Here is a 27,935-nt window from a genome sequence, read left to right on the forward strand (position 1 = left end):
TTTCCCTACAACCATAGATACTAAATGGAAAAAGGTCAGAAATCGAAGGATGAATGTCAGATCTGACCCCTAATTCTATCAGTCACCATTTATGACATGCATGGAATTAATGTACTGTATATAGGTACAGTATTCTTTCCTCTCCTATCATCAGTATAACTAATTTTATCCAAGTGAGCATGCTTACCTCCACCATAAACAGTTCTGGTTTCCTTGACAGTCTGTGTGAGGACACAGAGGGCATCGTGCAGAGAACGCTGAGCCTCTTCCAGAATCTGTGTGGTGGCTCCTCGTAGCACCACCGTACATGCCTCACCCAGTGCCACACCTCCCAGTCTGATCATACGGTCCTCACCAATCATCACCTACAAAAATACATGGAGGTCCATAAACAAATTTTTTTCCAATATATGTGACATGCTAAGAAAGCTAATCAATGATCTACTATAAACTTGTAAAAAAACAAAACAAAAATAATTAAACAAATAAAACTTCTGGCTGGTCAACAAAGGTGAGGTTAGAAGTCACTTATTACCATACACCTATTTAACTTCACCACCCTGCATACTCCTGGGAACCCCCATTAACCCGCCGCATCCCGGCAGATTTTTCACCAATGAACCCCCAATCCTGGCAGATTTTTTTTTTTTTTTTTTTTTTTTTTGGCTAAAACCTCCGCTTTAATGAGAAACACTGAAAATTCAGAGAGACAGTGCTCAGTTGAGTTTAGAAATACAGTAGTGCACCAACTTTCGCTACAGCAGGATTCGCGGAATCCACTTTCGCGGCATGCACCAAATATTCCCTAACTTCCACTTTCGCTTGAAAAAAAAAATCGATTTTCGCACACAAATTTTGGGTTTGGGACAATATTTTGAACTTTGAATTTCCTGCACCGCCCGCCCGCAACCCACCGCCATCTTGAATGACGTCATGTCAACACTCTGTCCACCCATTCCCGCCATTGTGTACGAGCGTGCTAGCTCCATTGTGTTGGATTCTCACGGTTCAATGGCCTCTACTATACCTGGTAGTGTGGGGAAAGGGCCTGGTGGTGTGGGGGGAGAGCCTGGTGGTGTGGGGGGAGAGCCTGGTGGTGATAAAAAGTGGCCGGGACATTCAAAGTCAGGAGGAAAGGCCAAGGCTAAAAGAGAGTATCGTGTTGGAGTGAAGAAACCTCAACCTGGTCTCTGTGGTATGTTTCTCCTCATATAATGTGTACTGTACAGTTTTTATTGTTTGTATCTCACAATGCAATGTACAATAGTGATTTGATGTACTGTATTGCAAGTGAAAATGAAAATCTGATGTTACTTTAGGATAACCGGGAACCAATTAGCCTTTTTGCCGTAAAGACAATGCCCCAACTTTCGCTAATTCCACTTTCACGCATTATTTTTGGACCCAATTAGGCGCGAAAATTGGTGCCCCACTGTATGGTAGAAGTAATAGCACCTTTACCTTGTTTCTGTGTTCTCTCAGGCCAGGCTCGAGAGAAAATGTTTTCTATGAGAGGGGTGGCTATTTCAAACCATTCATAACTGGTTAGATATTTATTTATTTGGTACGAATTTATAGGTAGTACAAGAGTATACTGGTTTTCTATCTATCTATCTATTGCCAGACGCCTCAATCCCATTCGGGGTGGCCACAAAAAAATTGCCTCCACGTCGCCCTGTCCCCCCGCCATTTCACTGCCCTGCTCCCAACTCACACCCCACTCTCTCATATATTGGTTTTCAGACAATAATACAGGAAACATAAGTGTTATTCACTCACTTTGGGGGAGGCGGTGGCTCAACCGGTAGAGAGGTGGCGTGCGGTCCTAACGGACCCAGGTTCAAATCCCGGCTGGGGCAGGGAACAGTTTAAGGATTTGAATTTCATTAAATCAGGCTTTACTGATCTACCAGAAGACCCGCCGACATGTCGTAAAAATACCCCCGCTAATACCAATACACCAGTCCTGTATGAGACAGCCCTAGCATGTATTCAATATGGACGGTGGGTGTTAGCGCCGAAGTGGTGACATGTAGAGGTGTATGGTATGTAGGACTGCTGGGCCTTGATAGCAGGCTGTGAAGCCTATGCCCAGAGTCGGACACACACACACACACACACACACACACACACACACACACACACACACAAAAAATCAACATATGGCACCTTCTTTTACAACGTTACCGCCTCATCACTTCTGCTTGCTTCTTCCTCTGGCTTATTTCTTCCTCTGTCCTCCACCTCAGGAATCACTTTTGCCTTGAATTTCATCATTGGAGAGACCGTGGTGCAACATGTTTTTACTGGCGGGCGGGGGGGAGGGGGGGGTATCTCTGCCTGGCGTTGGGTAGAGGTAAGTCTCCCACATATGCCTACCAAAAATCACCCGTGAAACTTGAAAAATGTGCAATTGACAGACCTCGCAACTGCATAACGTATGGATATGTCATTGGGTGTCATTGTGACAAAACGTGGTGACGTATCCATACGTCGTCGGGACGTGGCAGGTTAAAGCCACTATCACACAGGGACTTGTGGACATCCGATTTGCTACTGCCTGAGTGTTGTGGATAGCCAAGCACAGAATGCCACCAGACCTATTTGTAGATATCCATGCTCACTGACGCAATCCAAAACACCTTAGTCTCCACTTTCTCTATAGAGTTTATCCCTAGTAGTGGTCAAATACTGTGCATCGTCTGCTAGCTTGAATTTCACAGTACCCTCCTTCTCCTCCTCCTCTGTTTTCATGCAGAGGCTTCTTCCTTTTCCCGCAGGGTGAGGACTGCAATACACATTGCAAAAGTCATTAGCTGGTTCATGTTCAGTGTGGTTGTTGATAAACACATCATCTGCTATGGAGTCAGAACATGTGATTTAGGCTGTGGCCATCTGAGTGGGATGAACTTGATAAAGAAGGTGGCTTCTTCAAATGCACACACTGTGATAGGGAACGCTATTTTTGAACGTCTATTCTGTTCTGAACATTATATACAGTGCCCATGTGAGAGTGGCTTAACCCGCCCCGTGCCAAAGCCGTTTTAAAACAGCGTTATGCAACTGCGTGCTCAGTGCCAGTGCCATTTCAAAATGTCATTTTTTTTCCAAAAATCATGGAGAGCGCAATTTTTAAACTAGGCTCACAAAAATTGGTGAGGATGTACGTTAACTCTTCCACCACCCTGCCTCAGGCGCTCAGGCCTATACACCCACACGCTTAGTCATCGCCCTCGCTCTGCCTCACTCTGCTTGTACCACTCATACTGTACAGTCATGTCTTGTCACAGTATCTCTGACAAGGAGATTCAGGAGCTCCTGAAGGTGCCCTACACTGGCAAAAGCGATGTTGATGACGACATGCAAGATAAGGATTATGTGCAACAGGAAGATGAAAGTACTAGTGAGGAGGAAATACCCACAACAAGGAAATCCAGGTATGTGGGGTATGCTAGTACCCGAGGGATGAGGCCATCAGCACGTCGTCGCCTAGCCCTACATGACGAGGAGGAGGATTCAGAGGAGGAAGGTGAGGCTTCTACAGTAGTATTCCTGGGTGGCTGGGGAAGCCGAGGATTTCCCCACGTGGGGTTGGAAGTGTTAAGGGGAAGAGAGGGAGATTTGGGAATACAGTATTCCACTGGCTGGGGATGGGGGGGAGTCATCTCGCCCGTGCTATCTCTCGCACCCACGTGACCCAGTCCGCCCTAGCACCTCAGGACAAAGTGTTCCCTCATTCCCAAAACCCAGCATATCCACAGATATTGTTCCCCAATTTCCCACACCCAGCACATCTCGTGAAAGTGTTCCTCCTTTTGCTACATTTCCCAGCACATTGAGGGAAAGTGTTCCCCTATCCCCCACACTTCCCAGCACCTCCAGTGAGACTTTTCCCTCCTTCCCCACGGCCTTTGGATGAGGGAGGTGATGAAGTAATGTTGTTATCGTAAGTGTAAGACAATGTATTCACAGTGAGACACTCAGAAATACTCTTACAGTGTCTGTGTATACTGAAAGCATGTTGTAAATTATTTACCGTAAGTGTAAGTGCAGTACATAGTGAAGAAAAGTTGTATGAAAGTTACCGTAAATGTAAGATGAAGGATGCACAGTGAGAGAGATACGTGACAGGTGACAGGTGTTGCAGTACTAAGTGATTTATATGGAAAAAAAGATGTTTTCTGTATGAAATCCAGTGAAAAAAAAAATTCTATGCATATGAAGTGAACTGAAAAGTGTAAAAAACATTCCTAGACCTTCCCAGAGTAATGTTGGCCAGAATACCTGAGTTTACCTTCAGAGAAAACGAGTTTTTCTCTCACCTTTGCTGCAGTTCTTCTGGGAAACCACACCTGGGGGGCAGACCAGGGACTTCCAGAAAATGCAGTTCAAGCCTCCGGTGAGTCTTTTAATGGTCATATTCCTTTTTTTTTCCACATCAAAATCTATCATTTAAGCCTATTAAAAAAGGCTGGCACTGGCATGCCATTTTATGTCTGGGGTGCCCGGCACGCGGCGGGTTAAATGGAAGTTAGACCAGATATGAAGTACTATGTAAAAGGTTAATACTATACAGCATTAAGAGGCAGTAAATGATTACAGTTTTTCAGAGAGATATGCAGTAATATGTACAAGGGTCATGAATTCTTTAATTCTGTAGGAACATTAGATTACATTTTGAAAGGATGAGGAAACTGATTTACCCCACCTATTACTGTATCATGAATTACTAACATAAAAACACAAATCATGGAGTTACTGTGTTTACAACTGTAAGCAACAGAGTGTACATGCTACCTCCTCTGTAATTAAACAATGCAATCTCATGAATAAAAACTCACAGGTACTGACCAAATCCAAAGTTTAAAATCATTATCTTATGGTTGAGATTCCATATACCAACTCTGGTGCACAGCTTCAAGTTGAAACACAACAAACCAATTCTGCTTACTGACCTCTTCGATAACATCACACTTGCCGAGTTTGACAAGTTCTGGGCTGTCAAAGGTGGATGTAATCTCACCACCAGTGACCAGAGCCAGGCGCTCAATGCCATCAAAATCAGCATGTTCAATGGCCATTACTCCAGCATCAGCAAACAGCTGCTCTGGGTAGTTGTAGATTAGCTGGCTGTGGGAAAGAAAGATCTTTCAGCAACAGTCTGGGTCAAGCTTCAGTATGATCAAGTAAAACACTGTCCTACAAAACTGTGTGTATATATATATATATATATATATATATATATATATATATATATATATATATAATTTTCATCATTCATTCATCATCCAATCCTACATTGCCCCATGAGGAGCATAGGAGCCCGAGGCTAGGCAGTTGGTCCCGACATTTAAGATGAGAGTGACCAGCCTCACTCATCCCTGAGTGGCAATACATAAGCAATCAACCCCAACCACTCCTTGGATATAAACCCTCACCGGCTCAATCCGATTGGAGTGCAATAATTACCCACTAAACCACCAGGCGCCAAAATATGGTTATATGGTTACCACCAAGCGTAGTAAATGGTTTCTTGGTGTACTGGAAGCCATTTGGCTTGTCACTCAGTGTAGAGTCACCCACAGGCAGAGGGAAGAGGAAAGAATGAAGGAAAGAAAGACAGAAGAGGGAGTGTAAAGTCACCCGTAGGCAGAAGGACGAGGAAAGAATGAAGGAATGAAAGACAGAAGAGGATATATATATATATATATATATATATATATATATACAGTAAAATCTCAAATTTCGATGGACATATGTACCAAAAAACCGCATCTGAATTCAAAACATTGAAATTTAAACTGAACTTCTTATGGGAAAAATCAATTTGGGTCCAGGGCCTCCCAACTTCACTATGTAAAATATTGATTTTTTGCCCACACTCCCTGTAAACTTTATGAACTATAAATGTGGTTAAGTAACTGTAGTTCTGCACTGTATTGCCATACTGTAGTGTAGTGTAGAATACAGCAAAATTTGTTACAGTTTGTCAGTATCCTGTCACAGTTTTTATTACAGTAGTTACAGCACACTGTACAGTACAGTACCGGTACTAACCTTAGGTTATGGAATATTATCACTTGGCTGGCTGGTGCTGGTGGTGTGTGGCAGGGGTGGACCACTTAGTTGAATTAGCCTCCTCTGTGGAGGTATCCAACCCAAATTCTTCAAAATGAAGATCATCCTTGAGTATCTGGACAACTGCAGTGTCAACATCTTCCTCCTCACCCTCTTGGATGGATATATCTTGCAACACCATAGCACAGTACCCTCGCGTCCAACACGCGTTAGTCCAGGAAGATTCACGTCCAGCACGGAGAGCAAATAATTAGTATTATTTAATACGATTTAATTACTGCAACACGAGTGTGTTAGCATAACACGCACAGAGCTCCGAGAAGTGGGCGAAATCCGCAGAGTTCACCTCTAGCACGATCACCCCCGGTCCAACACGGTCATACTGGACATTCCCATGATGATGATAGCCAATGAAAACTTCTGATCAAGTAGCCTTCCCCGCCTGCTATCGTGACGTGATCGTGATGCCGCCCAATTAAAAACGCTTCTGCTGTCACGTGATGTTTTGTTTATATTTCTCCCGCCACAGCACCACTCAGTCGCATAATTCGCATTGGAAGGTGCTTTTTTCTTGCTGCATTTTCTGCCCTTGTTACTGCATTTTACCCTGCTCACGATGCCTACGAAGCCTTCTGAGAACCCCAAGAAGCGTCGGCACCTCCCTCAGGCCACCAAGCTAAAAGGCATCGAGAGGAAGAAGAAAGGGGAGAGGAAAGTTGACACTGCCAAGGCCAACGACATGAATGACGCCAACGTGAGGACCATAATAAAAAACCAAGACAAGATCCTGGCAGCAGTGAAGGCTGACAGAGTGCTAGGACAGGCAGAAGCAGGACCTTCCATGGCTGTGGACGAAGATAGTGATTCTGAGTGTGATTTCGAAGGATTTATGAGGGAGGTTGAGGAGGAGCAGCAGCCATTACCCGCTAGTGACGCCAGCAGCCATCCTCCGGGGACCCAGTAGGACTACCTACAGCCTTGGATACCACCTTCCATTCCCAGCAAGCCCACCAACACTATCCTAAAAGGTTAGTTATCATTCATAGCACAGTACCATTTATTATAATCACAATAGTACCAATATATGTATAGGCATATGGTAGGTATTTAGGGTGACTTTTCCTAGGGTTGTTGACATAATTCATTTTTCCCCATAACCTCTATTGTTTGTCCAACACGTTTTTGGTCCAACACGTGACTCATGCATGACAGTATTACCGTGTTGGACGCGAAGGTACTGTAATTGGCTTGAAGAAGGTGATGATCTTTGTTTCTGCTTATGAAGCCCGCGACAGCATCGAAATTTGCGATTTTGCATCGAAAACTGAGGTAGGCAGACCACTCCAAAATGCATCTAAATTTGAATAATCGAATTCTAACCTATTGAAATTTGAGATTCTACTGTATACAGGTAACTCGCACGGAACACGCGGGTTTCGTTCCTACCGTGCCGTGTTAGGTGCGAAATCGCGTATATTTAAACTACTTCGTATTTTGCTCCCTAGACCCCCCAAATGTGTTGTTTTGCTGTTATCTGTCACTGGTAATCACTAGAAAGCACTTTAAGTGGTTAGAAGGTTTATTTAATGTTATAACTCACAAATACAGTACTCCACAGCAAAACTTCAACACACAAATACTGTACGTAAACACAAGGAAACATTTCGACGCCGATCATTGGTAATCATATAAATCAGGTTAACTGGTACTAGTGCTTTAACTTACAAGTACATACCAGAACAGTACATATTTAACTTAGAAATGCAGTACTGTGATATCGAATGATTTCAGTGCATAATCTGTTAGGAATGGCTGGAAAAAAAAAAATGTTATGAATACATTTTCACCTTTTTGATATATGTTTATGGTAGTTTCGAGTTATTTTTTACGTTATCGTTGTGCCCATGCTTGGAAAAGGGAGCGAAAGAGTTGAATTTTCAGTCCTAAATGAGAAAACTGCACGTCCTCCAAGGCTAGACTCTGCCACGGAAGAATAAAGTGAAGGCTCAGTCCGATTAGCAATAAGGAAGTTGTGTCACAACTTCCAGCTCCCGCACCACGAGAATGGCTAAAAATAGAATCATACTGCAGTTTCAGAACTAACAATAAGTCTAATTATTACGAATACAGATACAAAGCAGAAATAAATACGTTTACAGACAGGGAAAACGTACTTCTTCCGTCATAACATGTTCATCTTTCTCGATCATTTTACGTCCATCTTTATCATTTTACCTTATTTTCGCAATATATATTGCTGTCTCGTAAACAAGGTGGTTGTTTGTGTTTTGCAAGGGAGGAAAAAGATTGTATTTTTTGTCTGGGTCGAGATAATGGGTGTAACTATGTGTGGTTAGGCATGGCCACGAGCGAAAAAATCATACATCCACTCATCACGATAGCAGGTGGTGAACTGACAGATGATACATGAGAGGGTGAAGTCAAGGTCAGTCTCATGTCCCAGATTTTCGTTCACTTCCCGAAAGTTTTCACAGTTTTCTACAAGTTGCATTACATCAAATGATCCAAACCATTACAGCAAACCTGTGCAAATAGGTAAAGATACCAAGACAAAAATGTATTTTTCTCTTATTATAAGTCTTTAACGAACAAACAAAAAAGGCAATATTCCGACGCCGATCATGGGTAATCATATAAATCAGGTTAACTGGTTACAAGGCTTTATTTAATGCTTTAATTGCTTACAAGTACATACCAGAACAGTAAATATTTAACTTACAAATACAGTACTGTAGAAAAGCAGTACAGTAAGAGTTTAACGAACAAACAAAAAAGGCAATATTCCGACGCTGATCATGGGTAATCATATAATTCGGGTTAACTGGTTACAAGGCTTTATTTAATGATTTAACTTTATTTAAGTGCTTACAAATACAGTACATACGAGAACAGTAAATATTTAACTTACAAATACTGTACAGTACAGTACTAAGGAAAAAACGAACAAATAAAAAAGGCAATATTCTGACGCCTATCAGGTAAACTGGTTATAAGACTATTTCTTGCTTTAACGTTATTTAATAGTACTTTAAGTTGCACATAAACTTACCAGAACAGTACAGTACTGTAAATATTTAACTTACAAATACTGTGCTACTGTACTCGGGAATGTCTCACTCACTGAATAATTTCCCGCCTAGATCGGCACGTAATCAAAACAAACCGCGTGCTGCGGTGACGTTCGAGGATTTGATCTTTCAAAGGCCTCTCCTGCGTTAATTTGTAGTTTTCATAATGGTTTTTTAATCTTACGTTGTCTTATACGTATCCCAGCCCTTACCGTGTATAATTGTGAGAGCGTTCCGTGAGATCGTGTTCCGTGCGAGTTACCTGTATATATACAGGTAAGCCCTTAATTCACGCAAGGGTTACATTCCCAGACCCTTCGCGTATGTGGTAAATTCGCGTATACATTCTGCCCTTGTGTGCACATAATTACGCATGTCTACTAAGTATATTACATCTGAATAATACTGTTTATGCATTACATACACCTTATAAACTAGCATAAAGTATGAAAAACAACAAAAATGTAAGAAATTTAACACTGAAACCTGACAAGCACAAGCGTAGGTCTGGTGCACAAACCCTCACTGCCTCCCATATGCTTCATTCTGCCTTCTTTATTGTCCAAACAATTGACTCAATCACCCCAAACATACGGTTCCAAGCCAGTTCACAGGCGTAGGTGAAGACACTTTAGCACAGTCTGGTGCACTAGCCCTCACTGACTCCCGTATGCTACGTTCTGTCTTCTTTAGTGTAAGAACAGTTGACTCACCCTAAACACAAGGTTCAGAGACAATTCACCATGAAGTCAATTCACCATCAAAACATGGACAATTCCGTCTTTCTATAATCATACTTATTATTGATTAATTAATACAGTAATCACTCCAATATCCGGATCAATAGAGCCATCGGTAGGTTCGGATATTGGTTTTGTCCGGATATTGGGCCCCAGCTTATGGACTTGTACTTACGGACCCTAACACAGAGAAACACCTATACAACTCCCTCCGGACATGCATAGCACCTATTTAACACCCAAATCACACCAATAAGGCACATAAATGACTGAAATAAATGCAATAGACACATAAAATGTGGGTTTAGAAGTATGTTCATACATTAATAAACATTCTGGTACTTATGGACTCTAACCGAACCTAACCTAACCGAACTCTGAAAAACACATTCCTACTGCACATGCATGAGGTAAGTTTAGTATGGAAAGAAGTACAGTATGACACTTTCTGGTAAGTATAGTATGGGAAAAAATACAATATGAAACATTCTGGTAAATATAGTATGGAAAATAGTACAACATGAAACATTTTGGCTACTTACAGCAAGTCCCTGGCCACCTCGATGAATAACCGCCTCCTCTCGGACTCTGACAGTAAGAACGATTTCCTGAAGCACTTGCACTACACTCTTCCTGAAGTCTTGCACTGAACTTAGTCACTAACACACAGAAGTCCGTTCTTTTCACAGTGTTCACTTTAGTCCAAATAATGTTCCATTAAATTTAAGTGTTGCACATTAACTTTTCCCAAGTTTTTTAAGTTTCCAAAGCCAAAACAAAGAAGGTTAGTTACGTTAAATTTCTTTTCTACTTAGTCTTTTCTCCCAACTTGAAAACCTTAACACAACACACCGTTTTTTTCACTGCACAACACTCAAAATTCCCGTGTGGTCTAGTGGAGAAGTTCTTGCTGTTTATTCACTGTCAGAGCCCGAGAGTATCACTGGCAGGCGTCCAAGGGTGCATCGGTGGGTAGTGGTGATGGCGTACCGACTACAGAAGACTCTGAAGACAGCCGCAAACTCACGTCGAGCGGTGACTCCACTGTAGCTGATGTGCTGGGCTGTGGCTCGGAGCATGAGGGCCTGTCTTGGGGAGGCAACGGAGTGGAACCAGGGCTTGGCACAGCGGGGGTCACGGGCCTGAAACTGTCAATCGTTGACTGACGCAAGGACCGACGATTCTGGCGATTGATGATGCGCTGCCGGAAAGCACGCACTTCCTCCACGAGTCCCAAGGGCCCCATCTCCTTGTCGCAGTCCGGGTGTTCCAGGTAGTCTAGGACGAACTCTAGATGTTCCCGGAGTGCGCTCAGCTTGGGGATGGCTGGAGTAGTGTCCTGCTGGGCGGAGTCTGCATCATCATCGCCTTCGTCGTCGGAATCTTCAAGTTCGGGACTGACACCAGCAACCGAAGACGCGATTCGATATCAGACAACGTCTGATACCCAGGATCGCCCTCGTCGTCGTCCAACCACTCCACGAACATCGTCCACATCAACATCGTCGCCGTGCGTACGCTTGGCCGTGCATGGAAGTCATCCACGTCAAACCCTAGGAAATCGTACTCCACATCTGTTCCGAGAAGCAGACGAGACCAACCATTTTCAAGAGTTTTCACAGGGACTTCCTTCCATGCACTAGCCCAGTTGTACAGCGCAGACTTGATGTTGTAGCGGCGAAAGGTTTTCCAAAGTCCGCTTGCCTCGAGTGTCACGTCCTTCCCTGCGCTCGTCCTCGTCCTCGAGAACCACCATCACCTCGTCCAGGAACTTCCGACGGTACAGGCGCTTTGTTGCCACGATCACTCCTTGGTCCATTGGTTGAATGAGAGCAGTCGTATTAGGTGGCAGAAACATGCACCTAATACGGCCATTCTCAGCAACCAAGTCCTTGTCGCACGGGTGGGCAGGTGCATTGTCGAGGAGAAGGAGAGCCTTTACCTGGTCGCGAGGAATTCCCAGTGTCTTCGTCTGGTAATGTATGACCTCCTTGACGAAGTGATGGTGAAACCAGTCTTTGAAAATCACAGCTGTGAACCATGCTTTCAAAGAATGGTACCATACGACAGGAAGGACATCCATCACCCCACGAAGGCACCGAGGCTGCTTTGCACGGCCAACAATAACGGGCTTAAGCCGGTGCATGCCGTTAGCATTGGCACAACACAAAGCAGATATCCGTTCCTTAGAAAGCTTGCGGCCAGGTACACGCTTCTCCGTCTCATCGGCGAGAGTGTTCGTTGGCACCGAGCGATAGAATAGGCCAGTTTCGTCAGCGTTATAGACTTGACCGAGAGTGAGGCCCTCCCTGTCGATCAAGCCTTTCACCTTGTGCCGAAACTCGTCCACTCCATCCTCGTTAGCGTCCAATGCTTCGCCATGTGCTTTACGGTTAGTAAGGCCATGTCGCAACTTGAACGCGAAGAGCCAACCCTCGGATGCCTTGAAGTCTAGGGCGTCGTGAAGCCTTGCAAACTTCTCAGCAGCAGCCTTCAGCTCCGTTCCACGTACCATCACACCAGCTGCACGTTGCTGTCGATACCAAATCAACGTGGAGCGGTCGATCTCTGCATACTTGGGAGTAAACATAACCTTCCTCTCCACGTTGCGTTTGCTTCTCGACGAGAAGTCAGCCGTGTACTGCATGAGCTTGTCTCGGGAACGCTTGATATCAAAAAAAGTCGACCGGGCCAGGTTGAACTCGCGGAGAATGCGAGAGGAAGACCAACCCGCATCAACCTTCTCCAATATCTCCCGTTTCTTCTCCAGAGTCAACACCACTCTCTTCCTTTTCTCAGGAGGCGGGGCCATCATCACACACACTAAGAGTAGGGCAGAGAGCAGCAGGAGGCCTTGCAGCAAGTACGGCACCACCACAAAAGCGAGCACGTGGGCAGCCATTACGAAGAGCGCAGGTCCAGTCGCGGTGAGAGACAGGCGGGAAGTGGGGAGGATGCAGCGGCGCTCTATCGGACGTCGGAGGAATGACGAACCAAAACAATGCTCTCACGCGGCGCGCGTGGCAAGTTCAAATTACGGACGGCAAAAAATCGTTTTTTTTTCCAATTTTTTTGGATTTTCGGACCATTTTGGGAATGTTTGATCCCAGGACGATAAGGTTCGGTTAGTGGGGATGTTCGGTTATTGGGCGTCCGGATATTAGAGTGATTACTGTACTTTAATAACTAATTTTCAGGTAGATTTTATATCTCATATAAGTAAAAAACTAGTGTACTGTACTTGCTAAATAAACTGGTATGTAAATGACGGGGAATCATCTTGACGGTGAATTGTCGCTGACATTCCTCACTTAAGTTTGTCCTACACTTTAACTTTCTCTGTCAGCAACATCACTTTACGAGTCCGTTTTGGTGTGTTACCACATGCATCACTAGCACCAGGCTTAGGCTCCAGGTTGGCAGACAAGCCAAGCAATCACTGGAAGACAGAAAAAGAAGCCACAAATAACGATTCGCGAGTCAAGCATGGTTCGACCATCAGATTCAAACTGACTGTGTGGACCGACCTTCCACACACACACACACACACATACATATATGTATGCACACAGGCAGCAGGTAGGCATTTTTACATTTTATTTATTTCTCTTGTATATTAAAATGATTTATCTGAATACTATAATTTTATGTTTTAATTATTGTACAAAAAATTCGTGGATAACCGAAATTGCGTGAAAAAAGTTCGCGTGAATTAAGGGCTTACCTGTATATGTATATACATATATATAGACACAGTCACAACTCATTTTACGTTGATTTGGTATATGATAATTTGCTACAACGATAACAGAAAAGTTCCACCCCAAAATCCGATTTCCAATGAATTTCCCGCTATAACAATATTGCCCTCGCAAAATTTCATAAGAAGCGCCAGGTACATGCAAGGCGAGTCGCTTGTCTCAGGCAAGATGGCAGCCTCAGCATGCAGCGCATTGTTTTGGTTCAGTTGCGGTCCCGCCATGCCTTCAAAGCCCTGTCTTTTCCACTCGTTCACGTGTGCCCCCCCCCCCCTATCGTCACCTCCTAGCCAAGCATCGTGCTACAATAGGCCTATACATTGTGTAGCACCAGGCCAATGTTACGCAAGTGTGATTGTTGTGTTGTTGCAACGATATACTGTACGTGAGTAATGCCGTCCGTATGTGTGATAGTGTTTGTTTTGGTCTTAGAGACGACTTGGACCAACACAGGAAGTGATTAAAGTGGGTTGTCATTTTTATTTCAGTCTTGGGTAGGTGACTTTGGGAAGCTGAGTTGACATAACCCCTCTTTAACCCTTACAACGCGGGCTTGATTTCCTTTGACTTGTGGCTACCGCGGGCATATTCGCGCTCCGACACTCTCTATAAAAATATTTGCCAAAAATCAGTTATTAGTCCTAGAATATTAAAATCAAATATACTTATGGCACATACCTTCAGCTTTCTCCTTGGGTGTTTGTTGAGCCTTCGTCGAGTACCGTAGGAGTTGTGGAGACCTCTGAAGTTGGGTAACGAAGTCTCCACTTTACACATCTCGACAACTCGTAATATGATTACCACAGCCTGATATTATCACTAGAAACACTAATCTATGATTCTCAAATAGTTTGGAATCCATACTCCCCCAAAAAAACACTGTGAAAGCAATGAAAATTATGAGGGCGTATGACCATCCCACTTCCGATTGTTCGCCGCTAGTGTTGTCTATTATTCATAAAAACACTCACAGTTTATATTTCTGTTACTATATAACACTTATATATATCTACAGTCTTTATCCATAAGTTTCCTTCAGTAATACTAGTATACTGTCACTGTAGGGATTCAATTCCTTTCAGTAAAATACATAGCATTCACTTTCTTGTCCTGTATACTAGCACTGAGAGTGAATGTCACTTTCACCTTCACTCTCATAACTCATAGTATTCATACATGCTAGAGTGAAACTTTCACTTTCATTAATCGTAGGGTATATACTCGTATTCTTATAATACTACTCATTTACATTTCTATTTACGTTATTTACATTTCTATTTTATTTACACTGTGTTATTCACTGTCACTTGAAGTAACTTATAAAACTATTTTCCACTGTTCACGTATATTTACATTCATTACTTTCACTTGCTGTTTACACATTATTTACAATTCCACTTGCACTGTTTTACTCAATAGAAAGATTGCAGTCACTCTTTCATCAATTGTCTGCCCTTTACCTCTTTCCACACGAGGTTTAGTAGGGGGTAAAGGTCACAGGGCCCTTTGCATGGGGGTGAAAAGTGGCTGAAGTTAGCAGGAGTAAACAGACATACCTTCACATTGGAAGATGACAGTGAACTGATAGGGATGGGCTGGGGTGGCCTACCTAGGGAAATGCATTACTGCCAACGTCAGCCTCTTGACAGCTGCTAATATATAGCAGTGAAATGACTAGCAGGAAATCTAGACAATACATTATAAATTAGGTAGTTCCAGGTGAATGTAAATATCACTTAGGCTTCTCCCTTCCCTCCTTATATGTATATTTATTACGAAAATAGATTATACGGCATATTTCAAGGGGAAATAAACAGCGAAAATTAGCGAACGAGTGCACATGAGGTGTTGTCAGGTGATAATTAGCCAATTCAGGTGTATGGCACTATCACTTACCTTATTTCTTTTTTGTATATATTATTTGGTATAAGAATAGGGCATAGGGCTTATTTCAATGGATGAAATCAGTGGAAAATTCCAGGGAAGATTTACTTAGCGTAGAATACAGTGTGGTGGCATGCAGGAATTAGGTAGTTCCAGGTGAATGTAAATATCACTTAGGCTTCTCCCTTCCTTTCTTATGTATATTTTTATTACGAAAATAGATTATACAGCATATTTCAAGGGGAAATAAACAGCTAAAATTAGCGAACAAGTGCACATGAGGTGTTGTCTGGTGATAACTAGCCAATTCTAGGTGTATGGCACTCTCACTTACCTTATTTCTTTCTTGTATATATTATTTGGTATAAGAATAGGGCATAGGGCTTATTTCAATGGATGAAATCAGTGAAAAATTCCAGGAAAGATTTACTTAGCGTAGCACGGCCGGGCAGGTGAGAGGATAGGGTAATGGAGGGGGGATAGGGAGGGGAGTCAAGAACGGGGAGAAATGGCTAAATTGTCAACAATGGATGGGAGTACAAATGAGATTAGGAGTGCTGACTGGTGTTGGACATTGGCAGTACTGATAGATGATACAAGCCACCACTTGAAAGCCCGGGTGAATTCAAAATAACACAGAATCACAAAAGTGACGCCCCGCGGTATGATCCCTTGCTCCCGTCACGAAAGTGACGCCCCGCAGTTAAGGGGTTAATAATGTGTTTTAATCTCCTGATTTACAATAAAATTGGTATACGATAAGGTATGACCTGACGTAACCCCATCGTAAAACGATTAGTGACTGTACACAATGGACTCTCCAAAATCGTAAGTTTCTAAACAGCGAACTCGTAATACACGGCAACATTCTGCAAGTTTGCAACATTAGTAAATCGCGGATATGACATAATTCGTGGATGCAGCCATCAAAAGTGACACTTTTTCAATGCCTCACATAAAACGTGGCACCATTACCTCAAGTCCATGCATTTAGCTGGCCATAAAAAAATCTTAACCAAGCATTGTAAATCTATCTACCTATCTATTGTCAGATGCCTCAATCCCGTTCGGGGTGGCCACAAACAAATCACCTCCACGTCACCCTGTCCCTTGCCATTTCACTGCCCTGCTCCCAACTCAAACCCCCCTCTCTCATATACCTCTCCACCCCATCCCTCCATCTTATCCTCGGCCTCCCCCTCCCTCTTCCCCCCTCCACCTCACTCACATACACTCTCTTCGTCGGTCTTTCACCCTCCATCCTCTCCACATAGCCAAACCACCTCAGTGTATTCCTCCTAATGCTTCCTATCACATCCACATCCACACCACAACGCTCCTTTATATCCTCATTTGTCAGCCTGTCTCTCCATGTGACTCCACAGGCTCCTCTTAAATAACTCATTTCCACTGCTCTCACTCTTGACTTGTGTCCTTCCAGCAACGTCCAAGCTTCACTTCCATACGTTAGAGTTGGTATCACAATACTGTCACGTGGTAACTTTTTCACTTCCATGCTCACTTCCCTGGTTCTTATCACTGCTTTCAAGGAACCAGCAACCTTTCTTCCCTGCTGTACCCTTTCAAGCACTTCACCCTCCAAACCTCCATCCTTACTCATCACACTACCCAAGTACTTAAACGTACTCACATTTTCCCATTCCTCACCATCCAACCTCGCTGTACATTCACTGACTTCACCTCTCTCAAAGACCATCACTTTATTCTTCCCTACATTTACCTTTAGATTCCGTTTCTTACACACTCTCCCAAACTCATCCACCAAGCCATGCAGCTCTCCTTCGTCTTCACTCAACAACACAGTATCATCTGCAAACAACAGTACAGGGAGTTTCCAAACACTACCCTCTCTTACCAGGGCCACTCCAACATCCACTACCCTACCTTGTAACTCATTTATTACCCCATCCATGTACAGATTGAACAACCATGGAGACATGACACATCCCTGTTTCAACCCAAACTTCAAAGAGAAAAATTCACTCAGTTCACCATCCACACGCACTGCAGCCTTAGCACCATCATACATACTCTTCACAGCATTCAACAACTTCCCATCTAAACCATACATTCTTAATACTTTCCACAATCCTTGTCTATCCACCCTGTCATATGCTTTCTCCAAATCCATGAAAGCCACATACGACTTCTTTCCCTTCTCTAGAAACTTTTCCACTAAAGATCTAAGAATGAATATCTGATTTACACAACCTCTTCCCTTCCTAAAGCCTCCCTGTTCTTCACCAACTAATTCCTCTGTTCTTTCTCTAACTCTGTCAATAAGTATCCTACCATACACTTTTCCTATTATACTAAGAAGACAGATGCCCCTATGATTACCACACAATTCTTTTTCGCCTTTTCCTTTGTACAAGGGAATAATTATACCTGACTTCCAATCCTCCGGGACTCTACCTTCCTTCCAGGCCAATCTGTACATTTTCCACATCCATTCTACTACTATCTCTTCCCCATACTTTAGCATTTCACCACACACTCCATCAATTCCTGGGGCTTTCCCCAATTTAACTTTCTTCATTGCTTCCACAACTTCTATCCTACTGATTTCTTCCTGTCTTCTCACCTCCCTCCTTTTCCCAGTCATTCCCCAGCCACTTATACTCACATTACTTCCATCTCTATGTTCAACAATTCCTTAAAGTGTTCTCTCCATCTGCTCACTTTTTCTCCCTTCTCCACTAGTAATCTACCATTTTTATCTTTCACTCCCCTGCTAACTTCACTTCCACCCTGGCTTACTCTTTTCACCTCTTTCCAGAACATTTTCTTACAGTCCCTCCACTTTACACTCAAGTTCCTTCCAAATTCCTCATTTGCTCTCTTCTTACTCTCTCTTACTAATCTTTTCACCTCTCTCTTTCTTTCTACATATAACTCTCTCTTCCACCTCTCAACTTCTTCCACGCCCCTATTTCTCATCCATTTGTTATATGCTTCCTTCTTTTGTGCCACTGTCTGTCTCACCTCTTCATTCCACCACGCTGTTCCTTGCACACCCCTCCGTCTTCTCTTCATCCCACACACCACATCACATGCTGCATATATTTCTTCTGTAAATATCCTGGACACACCTTCCACGTCCCCCATCTGCTCCAATTCATAGTTGCCCAATCATTCCTCCACTTCTCTCTTATACTCTGCCTTTTTCTCATCCTCTTGTAACCTTTCCACTCTCCTTACAATTACTCCTTCTTCCCGTCCTTCCCTTCTTCTATTTCTCCATCCTAATTGGATCTTGATTCCGGCCACCACCAAGTAGTGGTCAGAAAGTCCACTCCCCCAACCTTTATAAGCTCTTGCATCCATTACACATTTTCGCATCCTTTCATCCACACACACATAATCAATCATTGCCTTCCTTTCATTCAGTTCACCACCCACCCTTCTCATCACTCACGATGTATACCTGTGGATTATTTTGTGCCTGAAGAGGGTATTGGCTATCACCAACCCCCTCCCAGCACAAATGTCCACTAACGCACTGCCATTCTCATCTATCTCAGCAGGCACACCCCTCTCACCAACTATTCCATCCACCTTCACATTACTTACTTTACCATTCATATTACCGATCAAAAACACTCTCTCATTCCTTCCAAACTTTTCCATGCACACTTCCACATTTGTCCAGAACTCTTCTCTCACTGCTTGCACAATCTTTGGTTGGCACATACACACACACACAATCACCCACATTTGTATTCCAACTTTCAATCATACCCACACAATCCTTGACCCAACTGATCCATACTCTCTATGGTCTTCTTCCATCTTTTACTCACAACTATACATACTCCTTCTTTTGCCCTCTCATTCTCACCTACTCCTGCACATATACCCCATCCATACTCCCACTCTCTCACACTCTCACCTCTCCATTTCGCTTCAGTTATTCCGCATACATCAACTTTCGCACCCTCAAGCACCTGGACAATCTCTCTCTCACCTCATCATTCGCTCCCCTTACATTCCACGTTCCGATTACCATGTCCTTTGTTCGGTCTTAGGTCGTCATCTTTTGGTCAGTCCTTGTCTGAGGCTTATTGTTTGTCTTTTTAGTTAGTTATTTTCCAGGGAGGGGCACTAACCCTCTGCCAACCCTTTTAGTCACCTTTTACAACAAGCAGGGAGTATTCTTGAAAAAAAAAAAAAAAAAAAAAACTTACTCCCAGGGGGGTAAATACTAAACAAATTATATTCAATCACAGCACTTACTATAATCCAATCACAGCACTTCCTTCCCAGGCCAAGCATGATGGTTTTTAGTGTTCGCTGCTGACCACTGTGATGTAGGTTTGGGGATAAGGGAGACAATTTTTGAAAGATGACAGTCCCTTAAGTAATTTTCCCTATAAGATTATTTATTTCAATATCGTGAAATTCTCAAATCGCAGCTTGTGCTCAGTCTCGTAAGACTGTGATTTAGGTGATTCCACTGTATACGTATACTCATTCATTCATCATCAAATCCAATGTTGCCCCATGATAGGAGACCGGAGCTACGAACGATGGTCCTGACGTTTAAGATGACAGTGGCCAGCCTCACTCATCCCTGGGTAGCATGACATGAGCAATAAACACCAACCACCCCTTGGACATAAACCTGAACAGGTTCAACCAAACTGGAGCACCTTTATTAGCATAGACCGTATATATATACACATATTTATATCATCATCATCATCATCTGGACCTCCTTTCCCACCCAAGGGCAGGGTGAGGGGGTAGCAATGTCCAGACAGCCCAAATTTGCCCAATCCAATGGGCCACACTTCCATTCACTCATCATTCAAGCCCCCGGAATCCTGGCTCCATCGGATATGCCAAAAACATTCACCACATTCTGTAGCTTCACATAAAAGTACAGTATCCGACTGAGTCAATCCAGACGCTGCCATGTTAAAAAAGGGGTGCCAAAATCCCTGCTCGTGCACTTCTCCTCACAACATTCATCCAGCCAACTCGATCTCTTGTCAGTTCCCTAGCCTCACTGATTTCCAAACCTCTCTTCCTCACACACTCATCCACAATATCTCTCCACCTTCTCCTGGGCCTACCTCACCTCCTCCCTCCTTCAAATTCGCTCAGATATACCTTTTTCACCACTCTATTGTTATCCATTCTCTCCACATGACCATACCATCTCAGCACTCTCTTCTGGTGTCCACTGACTTCCTCACTCCACACCTTTCACGAATCACATTATTTCGTCCTATCCACTCTCTGTACTCCACATACATTCCTCAGCAGTCCCATCTCCACTGCTCTTACTCTTGATTTTTCACTTTCATGCCACACCATAGTCTCACATCCATTTGTTAAAGAGGACCCCAACACTCCCTCATGTAAGCCTCATGCAGCTGCAACACTCAGACCTTTGTTTCTTATCAAGGCCTTCATTGCACCAGCTACTTTTCTTCCTTGTGTCACTCTACTTTCAACCTCTTTTGCACATTTTCCTCTCTTTTCTATCACTGTACCCAAGTATTTGAACTCTCTCACCAATTCCAGTCACTCTCCATTCACTGTAACATCACACTGTGAGTCATCTTCTCTCTCAATAACCATCACTTTACTCTTTTCTACATTTACTCTCAAGGAACGATGCTCACAGACATCAGCAAAACTCTGCACTAGCCTACCAAGTTCTTGTATGGTACTTGCAAGCAGTACTCCATCATCAGCAAATGACAAATTTGAGATATTCCATCCATCACCATTCATTACCAACGCCATCCCTCTCTCCATTACTTGTGTTTTTACTTCTCTCATCACCCGACTGATATATATATATTGAACAACCATGGAGACATCACACAATCTTGTTGCACGCCCACACTGATCGTGAACCATGCACTAAGATGCCCATTAACCCTTACACATGCTTTGCTACCATCATAAAAACACTTGACAGCACCTAGCAGCTTACCATCTACACCATACATGCGCAAAACTTTCCACAATCCCTCTCTGTCTACTTTGTCATATGCGTTTTCCAGATCCATGAATGCCATAAACACCTTATGGTCCTTCTCACAAGCCTTCTCTGCTATCTGTCTCACTGCAAATACTTGATCCACCACACATCCTCTGCCACTCCTGAAGCCACTCTGTTTGTCACTCACTAATACTTCTGATATCTCTCTTACTTTCTCTCTCTATAAACAGCAATCCCTCCAAGAGCCGATGTAATACAGCCAAAGGCATGTCCAGGATTTGGTTATGTCTGGGACTTGGGAAAAATGCCCCTGGACAGGTACTTATAGACCCTAACCCAACCTAACTTTGAAAGCCACCTAAATAACTCTACCAGACATACGCAGCACCTATTTAAGACCCTATCCACACAAATAAGGGACAGAGACAATGAAACAAATGAAAAGGAACCAGTGAATGAGAAATTAGAAATGAGTATTGAAAATATTAAGCAGTGTACAGGGCACTTACGGCATGTCCGTGGCTGTCATGAAGATAAACCTCCCTCCTCTATGGCTCTGAGAGTGGTGAAGGTGCACTTGAAGCAGGTACAGTATTCCAACATTGTGCTGCACTTAATCGTTTGCACGGTGAATTATAATTGTTTAACAATGCATATTCTGTTCATACTTGTGCAACACCAGTTGCAACATGTCAGTGTTGCACACTGCACTTAATCCTTTGCACTCTGAATTCTAATTTCTTAACACTGAACAACACTGTAAACTCCCATGTGGTCTAGTGGTGAGGTATTGCAGTTTATTCACTGTTTATTCTAAAAAATGAGCACGTGAGCAGCCATGGCAATAAGCATGCAGTCATGATGGTAGGTAGGTGGGAACTGGGGAGGATGCAGAGGCGCTCTAACGGACACTGGAGGAACCATGTGCCAAAAACAGCTTTTTGTCACCAAGAGGCATATTTAAAGTAGGGACGAATACATATTGGCGACCACTGATTCAACTGGGGAAGACTACACCATTTTAATCATTCAACTGCTCTTACATAAAGTACACCACACAACACACACACCACCACATGTACACATAGCCTGCTATGCAGATGACATAATGCACATACACACCAAAACGCAAACACAGCCGCACACATCCTCCAACCTTACCTCAATACACTACATGAACAGTTCACCATAAACAGGCTCAAAATAGCCCCAGCCAAATCTACAGTGACCCTTCTCACAAACTGGACAGCAGAACAAAGTCACATTCCACACCTCACCATAAACAACAATCCCCTAACACACACACACACACACACACACACACACACACACACACACACACAGGCATCGCTCCTAACCTTGAGTAGTTTCAGGAATTTTGTCTGTCCTGTCTCCTGGGGTCTTTCTTTAAATTTAAAATAATGAAAGTTGGTAGACTACCAAAAATGTAAAGATTTTCAGTGCATTCATTTACACAGAGAGTAGGCCAGCATGCTCTCATGATACCTCTACCTTCAACTGTCTACACCACACTACATGCGCATAACATATCACACCTTCTATTCACATCTTTAGTAATGGCCGCTGCAATCTCACAATCAAATGAGGTGGTATCTCGGATTGCCACCACCGGCAGGGTAGGGCTGGAGGCACAGGGTCCTCCCGGTCGCTATCAAGCGACTGTGCCAGCAGCGACTGTTGCTATTTCCGGGAATGCTCATCGGCAAAGAGGTGACGGTGCGGCCTTATTCTTTACCAACATCCGCGGCCTTACCACAAATTTAAACTCAGTTCACTTTTTCCTTCAGTCCATATCCCCTTTGGCCCTTTTCCTCACAGAACCACAAATCTCACCCTCTACCGATATATCTCCATTTTGTTTTCCAGGTTACCATCTCCTTACAAACTTTCGAAACAAGGGCGGCACCTGTTGTTATATCAAATCCCAATATGCAGTTGACACTATTTTAAACTTCACTTCATCCAGTTTTGATTACTCATTATATAAATTAAATTGCCAAAACATTACCAAATATATCTGTGTAGTTTATCGTTCCCCCCAATGCTTCTTCGGAACCCAGTGTATTTGATTCCATATCCACTCAGTTGAGTAACCTTGACCTTGCCCTTGGCAATGAAATTACCATTTTGGGTGATTTTAACATACACAATGTTGAATGGTTATTGCATTCTGCCCGGACTGACGACGCTGGTCTGGAATGCGAGCTGTTTGCGGAATCGTTTAATCTCACCCAGTTGGTAAAGCAACCAACCAGAATACCTGATAATCCTGACCATAATGCCCATCTCTTGGATTTATTCTTGACAAATAATCCAGATCAATACAGGATAGAGGTACTGTCACCACTTGGATCCTCTGACCACAATCTCATCAAAGCCTCATTAGTTAACCCTCCTACATCTCCCCATTCCGAACCTGTCAGGGTGACCCGATGGCACTTTGACAGGGCAGACTGGGATGGATTTAGAAATTTTCTTGCTGATGTTCCATGGCAGTCTTTCTTCTCTAGTGATCCCAATTCTACCCAGTCCCACATTTGTGACTTAATACTAGCTGGTATGGATTTATTCATACCAAGTCAACAATTCACTAAAAGATCAAACTCTCCAAAATGGTTTGATGGCAATTGTGCCAGAGCAACAGCCCAAAAGTCATTAGCATATAACTCTTACTTAAAATCAAAAACACCTGAATCACTCTCCCAATTTAAAATTGCTAGAAATCATGCAAAAGCTGTATTAAATCTATCTAAATCAAACTTTCTTCAAAAGCAAGCATCAAAACTACTTAACAACCCTAATGACAACAGAATATTCTGGTCAACTCTTAATTCTTTCAATAATAACTTTAACAAGTCATCTTCCATTCCCCCACTAAAATCTTCAGATGGCAATATTACAAATGACCCACGTGGGAAAGCAGATATCTTTGCTAGTACCTTTGCAAGAAACTCTACCATAGATGATACCAGCCAGAATGTCTCAGTACTGGAACTTGATTCTCCCGAAATTGCCCCACTTAAAATACAGACAAGATTTGTAAAATCCATCCTAGACAATTTACCTACCAACAAAGCTCCAGGTCCAGATGGAATTCCGCTCAATTGTTTTGAAAAAGTGTTCCCCTGAACTTGCCTCTGTCCTAGCTAAATTATTCAGACTATGCATACGTACTTCTTTATTCCCAAATTCATGGAAAGAAGCCAATATCCACCCAGTTCCGAAGAAAGGAAGTTCGTCTGACCCCTCCAATTACAGACCAATAGCTATCACATCTTCTCTTGGTAAGGTATTTGAAACTTTAATTAATAAGCATATTGTTAAACATCTTGAATCCAACAACTTAATTAATGATAGACAATACGGTTTTCGCCACGAAAGATCCACCATTGACATACTCAATCTCTTAACTCATACCATCCATCAATCAATTGATCTTTTTGGAGAAACTCATGCAGTAGCTCTTGATGTCTCTAAAGCTTTCGACAGAGTATGGCACCGTTCCCCTGCTGTCCAAACTCCCTTGCTATGGACTAACGTCTTTTGTTCCTTTGATTTCTTCTTATCTTAGTGACAGGAAAATAAGAGTAAAAGTAGATGATGTATATTCGAATTTCCACTCAATTAACGCCTCGGCGTGCCACAGGGATCAGTTCTGGCGCCTAACCCTATTTCTGGTTCATATTAATGATCTCTTATCTGTCACTCACAATCCCATTCACTCATATGCAGATGACTCAACACTACATAGTTCATTCACACTCAGACATCCATTTACAAAGTCTAATATCTCTACCTCTCAACTCAATACAGCCATCTCCATAAATCAAGATCTATCTACAATCAGTGAATGGGGACAAAACAACCTTGTCTCTTTTAATGCTAGTAAAACTAAATATATACAGTTTACTAATAGACTGATATTGCCAGATTCGTACATTACCTTCAGTGCTACTAATATTCCCATCTCCAAAAGTATTGAAATTCTTGGTGTCTCACTTAACAGTGCCCTCAGCTGGACCTCTCATGTCAGATCACTTGCTAAAACCGCCTCAAGGAAACTTGGATTATTGTACAGAGTCCGTAACTTCTTCGCCGATGAGCAGTTAGCTATAATTTATAAGAGTCATGTGCGCTCCTCAGCTTGAATATTGCTCACCCTTGTGGAATGGTTGTGGAGAGGTTGCATTAAGACAACTAGACAAAATTCAGAATAAAGCTGTTAGAATCATTAACAACCCTGCCATTACATATAAACTACCTCCCTGCAAGTAAGAAGGAATGTTGCCTCCTTGCATTATTTTACAGATATTTTTTTGGCAAATGCTCAGACGAAGTTGCGTCCATGGTGCCACCTCTCCATGCCTTCCCTCGTGCTACACGGGCATCTGGTAACGCTCATGACTGGAATGTCACTCAACCACATTGCAGAACTTCTGCCTATCAGAATTCTTTCATTCCCCGAACTGCATCTCTCTGGAACTCGCTTCCCCAGAGTTGTTTTCCTCCAAATTTCAACCTACAACTGTTCAAGTCTAATTCTTACAGATATTTTATGAACAGAGGACACCAGTAATCTGGTGTATGGATTATTTTTTTTTCTCCATTTGTTTTTCCTTCCTCCGTTCTGTTATTTAAAAAAAAAAAAAAAAAAAAAAAATAGTATACATGAATGTTTGTGGCTTATTCGGTAACAGCTGTTTAGGTACTTTACCGGTACGTTAAAGATGGCCGAAAATGTAAACAATGAGGGAATGGAATTTCAAGGATTTGATGCTAATACTAATGTCATGGACCTGGTGAAAACATTAATTATGAGGATTAGTGAACTCGAAAAAAAAGTAGAGAATCTAGTGATAAAGGATGTGCCAGGAAATACGGAAACCACCATACAGAGTCTAATCCAGTCCAACGAAACAGCCAATGAAGAGATTAAGAATTTGAAGAGGGAGAATGTTGAACTGAGGAGGAAACTTGAAGAGAGTACTAATAAAACGGAGAAGGTGAGTAATGTACTAGAAGAACACAAGGCAAAGTGGGCACACGTAGAAGAAGAACAGAAAGAAGTGGTCAGCTTAAGAGAGATCATCCAGGAAGAAAGGGAAATGAACAAGAAAGAAATGGAAGAAAATGTAGTGAAAATACTGAAGAAAAAAGAGAAAATAGTGAGAGAAACTGTAGAAAGGAACAGATGTGTGGTAGTATTTGGAAACAGGGAAGAGGAAGAAAAGGTTAGGTTCGCAAGACTCGAGAAAGACACGAACATGGTGAGAGGAATATTAGGCAAGATTGACCACGAAGGAGACAAGTGGGTAAAAGAAATTGAGGAGGTAAGGAGGATAGGGCCTTATAAGAAAGGGGAAACAAGACCAATGAGAGTCAAGTTTACATCAGAAAGTGTAATAAATGAGATACTTAAAGTGACCTGGAAATTAAGCAAAGAGGCGGGGATGGAAAATATTATAATAAGAAAAGATCTGAATGAAGAAGAAAGAGAAGTTTTAAAATCATTAAAGGAAGAAGTAAAGGAAAAAATGATAAGAGGACAGAGGAAGAACGTAATACTTTTTTTTGGAGAGTATTGGATATGAAAGAAAGGAAATGGTATTTAAGGAAATAGAAGTGAAGGAAACTAGGGGGGATGGTTGTGAAAGATCAGAAGTTGAAGAAGTGGTACGGACAGAGAGTAGGAGAGAAGAGGGTATTAATAATGTCAAAAATAATTTGAAGGTGATATATACTAATGTTGATGGTTTCATATCGACAAGGATCGAAATTAATGATTTCTTGAGAGAACATGAACCTGATGTCATGTGCCTTGTAGAGACCAAATTAAGAGAAGATATTGATGTTCATTTGGGAGATGGTAAATACAAACTGTGGAGAAAAGACAGGAAAGAAAAAAAGGGAGGAGGAGTGATGATAGCAGTGAAGAACAACATAAATGTAGATACTGTGGAAATGGGAGAAGGCAGGGCTGAAGTGATATATATGAAATTAGAAACTGGAGAGAATGTTAAGAGAGATATGGCGGTAGTGTATGTTCCCCCAAAGACGAGAGCATGGAAGGATGACGAATACCATGAGATGTTGTCAGATATGGCTAGCTACTTGCAAAAAATAATTGAGAAAAGCAATAATATAATTTTGGTGGGTGACTTTAATTGTAAAGAGGTGAACTGGGAGGAATGGTACTCGGGAGGCGGCGAGGATTCGTGGGGTACTATGTTATTAAATATAATAATGAATAATGTGATGACGCAGTGGGTCAAAGAAGAGACACGGTTTCGAGGTGAGGACACACCAGCAAGGTTAGATTTACTGTTCACCAAAGAACCCGATGTAATAGAATCATTGGAATATCTCTGTCCTTTGGGAAAAAGTG

At 42.6% G+C, this 27,935-nt stretch overlaps 1 protein-coding gene across 1 annotated transcript in view; it reads right to left on the reverse strand.

The window, feature by feature from the left end:
* The window catches only part of CCT2 (chaperonin containing TCP1 subunit 2), a 221,640-nt gene that overhangs the window by 65,802 nt on the left and 127,903 nt on the right, over nt 1-27,935 (reverse strand). The window contains exons 8-9 of the mRNA XM_080275729.1: nt 4,956-5,130; nt 188-365 (exon numbers count right to left, since the gene is read on the reverse strand). Coding sequence (XP_080131855.1) covers nt 188-365; nt 4,956-5,130 — 353 coding nt within the window. The remainder of the gene's footprint in view (nt 1-187; nt 366-4,955; nt 5,131-27,935) is intronic.

The sequence above is a fragment of the Coenobita brevimanus genome, chromosome 62 (assembly GCF_032717465.1).
Source record: "Coenobita brevimanus isolate Jiangsu-jjx chromosome 62, ASM3271746v2, whole genome shotgun sequence".
In the NCBI taxonomy this organism is placed as follows: domain Eukaryota; kingdom Metazoa; phylum Arthropoda; class Malacostraca; order Decapoda; family Coenobitidae; genus Coenobita; species Coenobita brevimanus.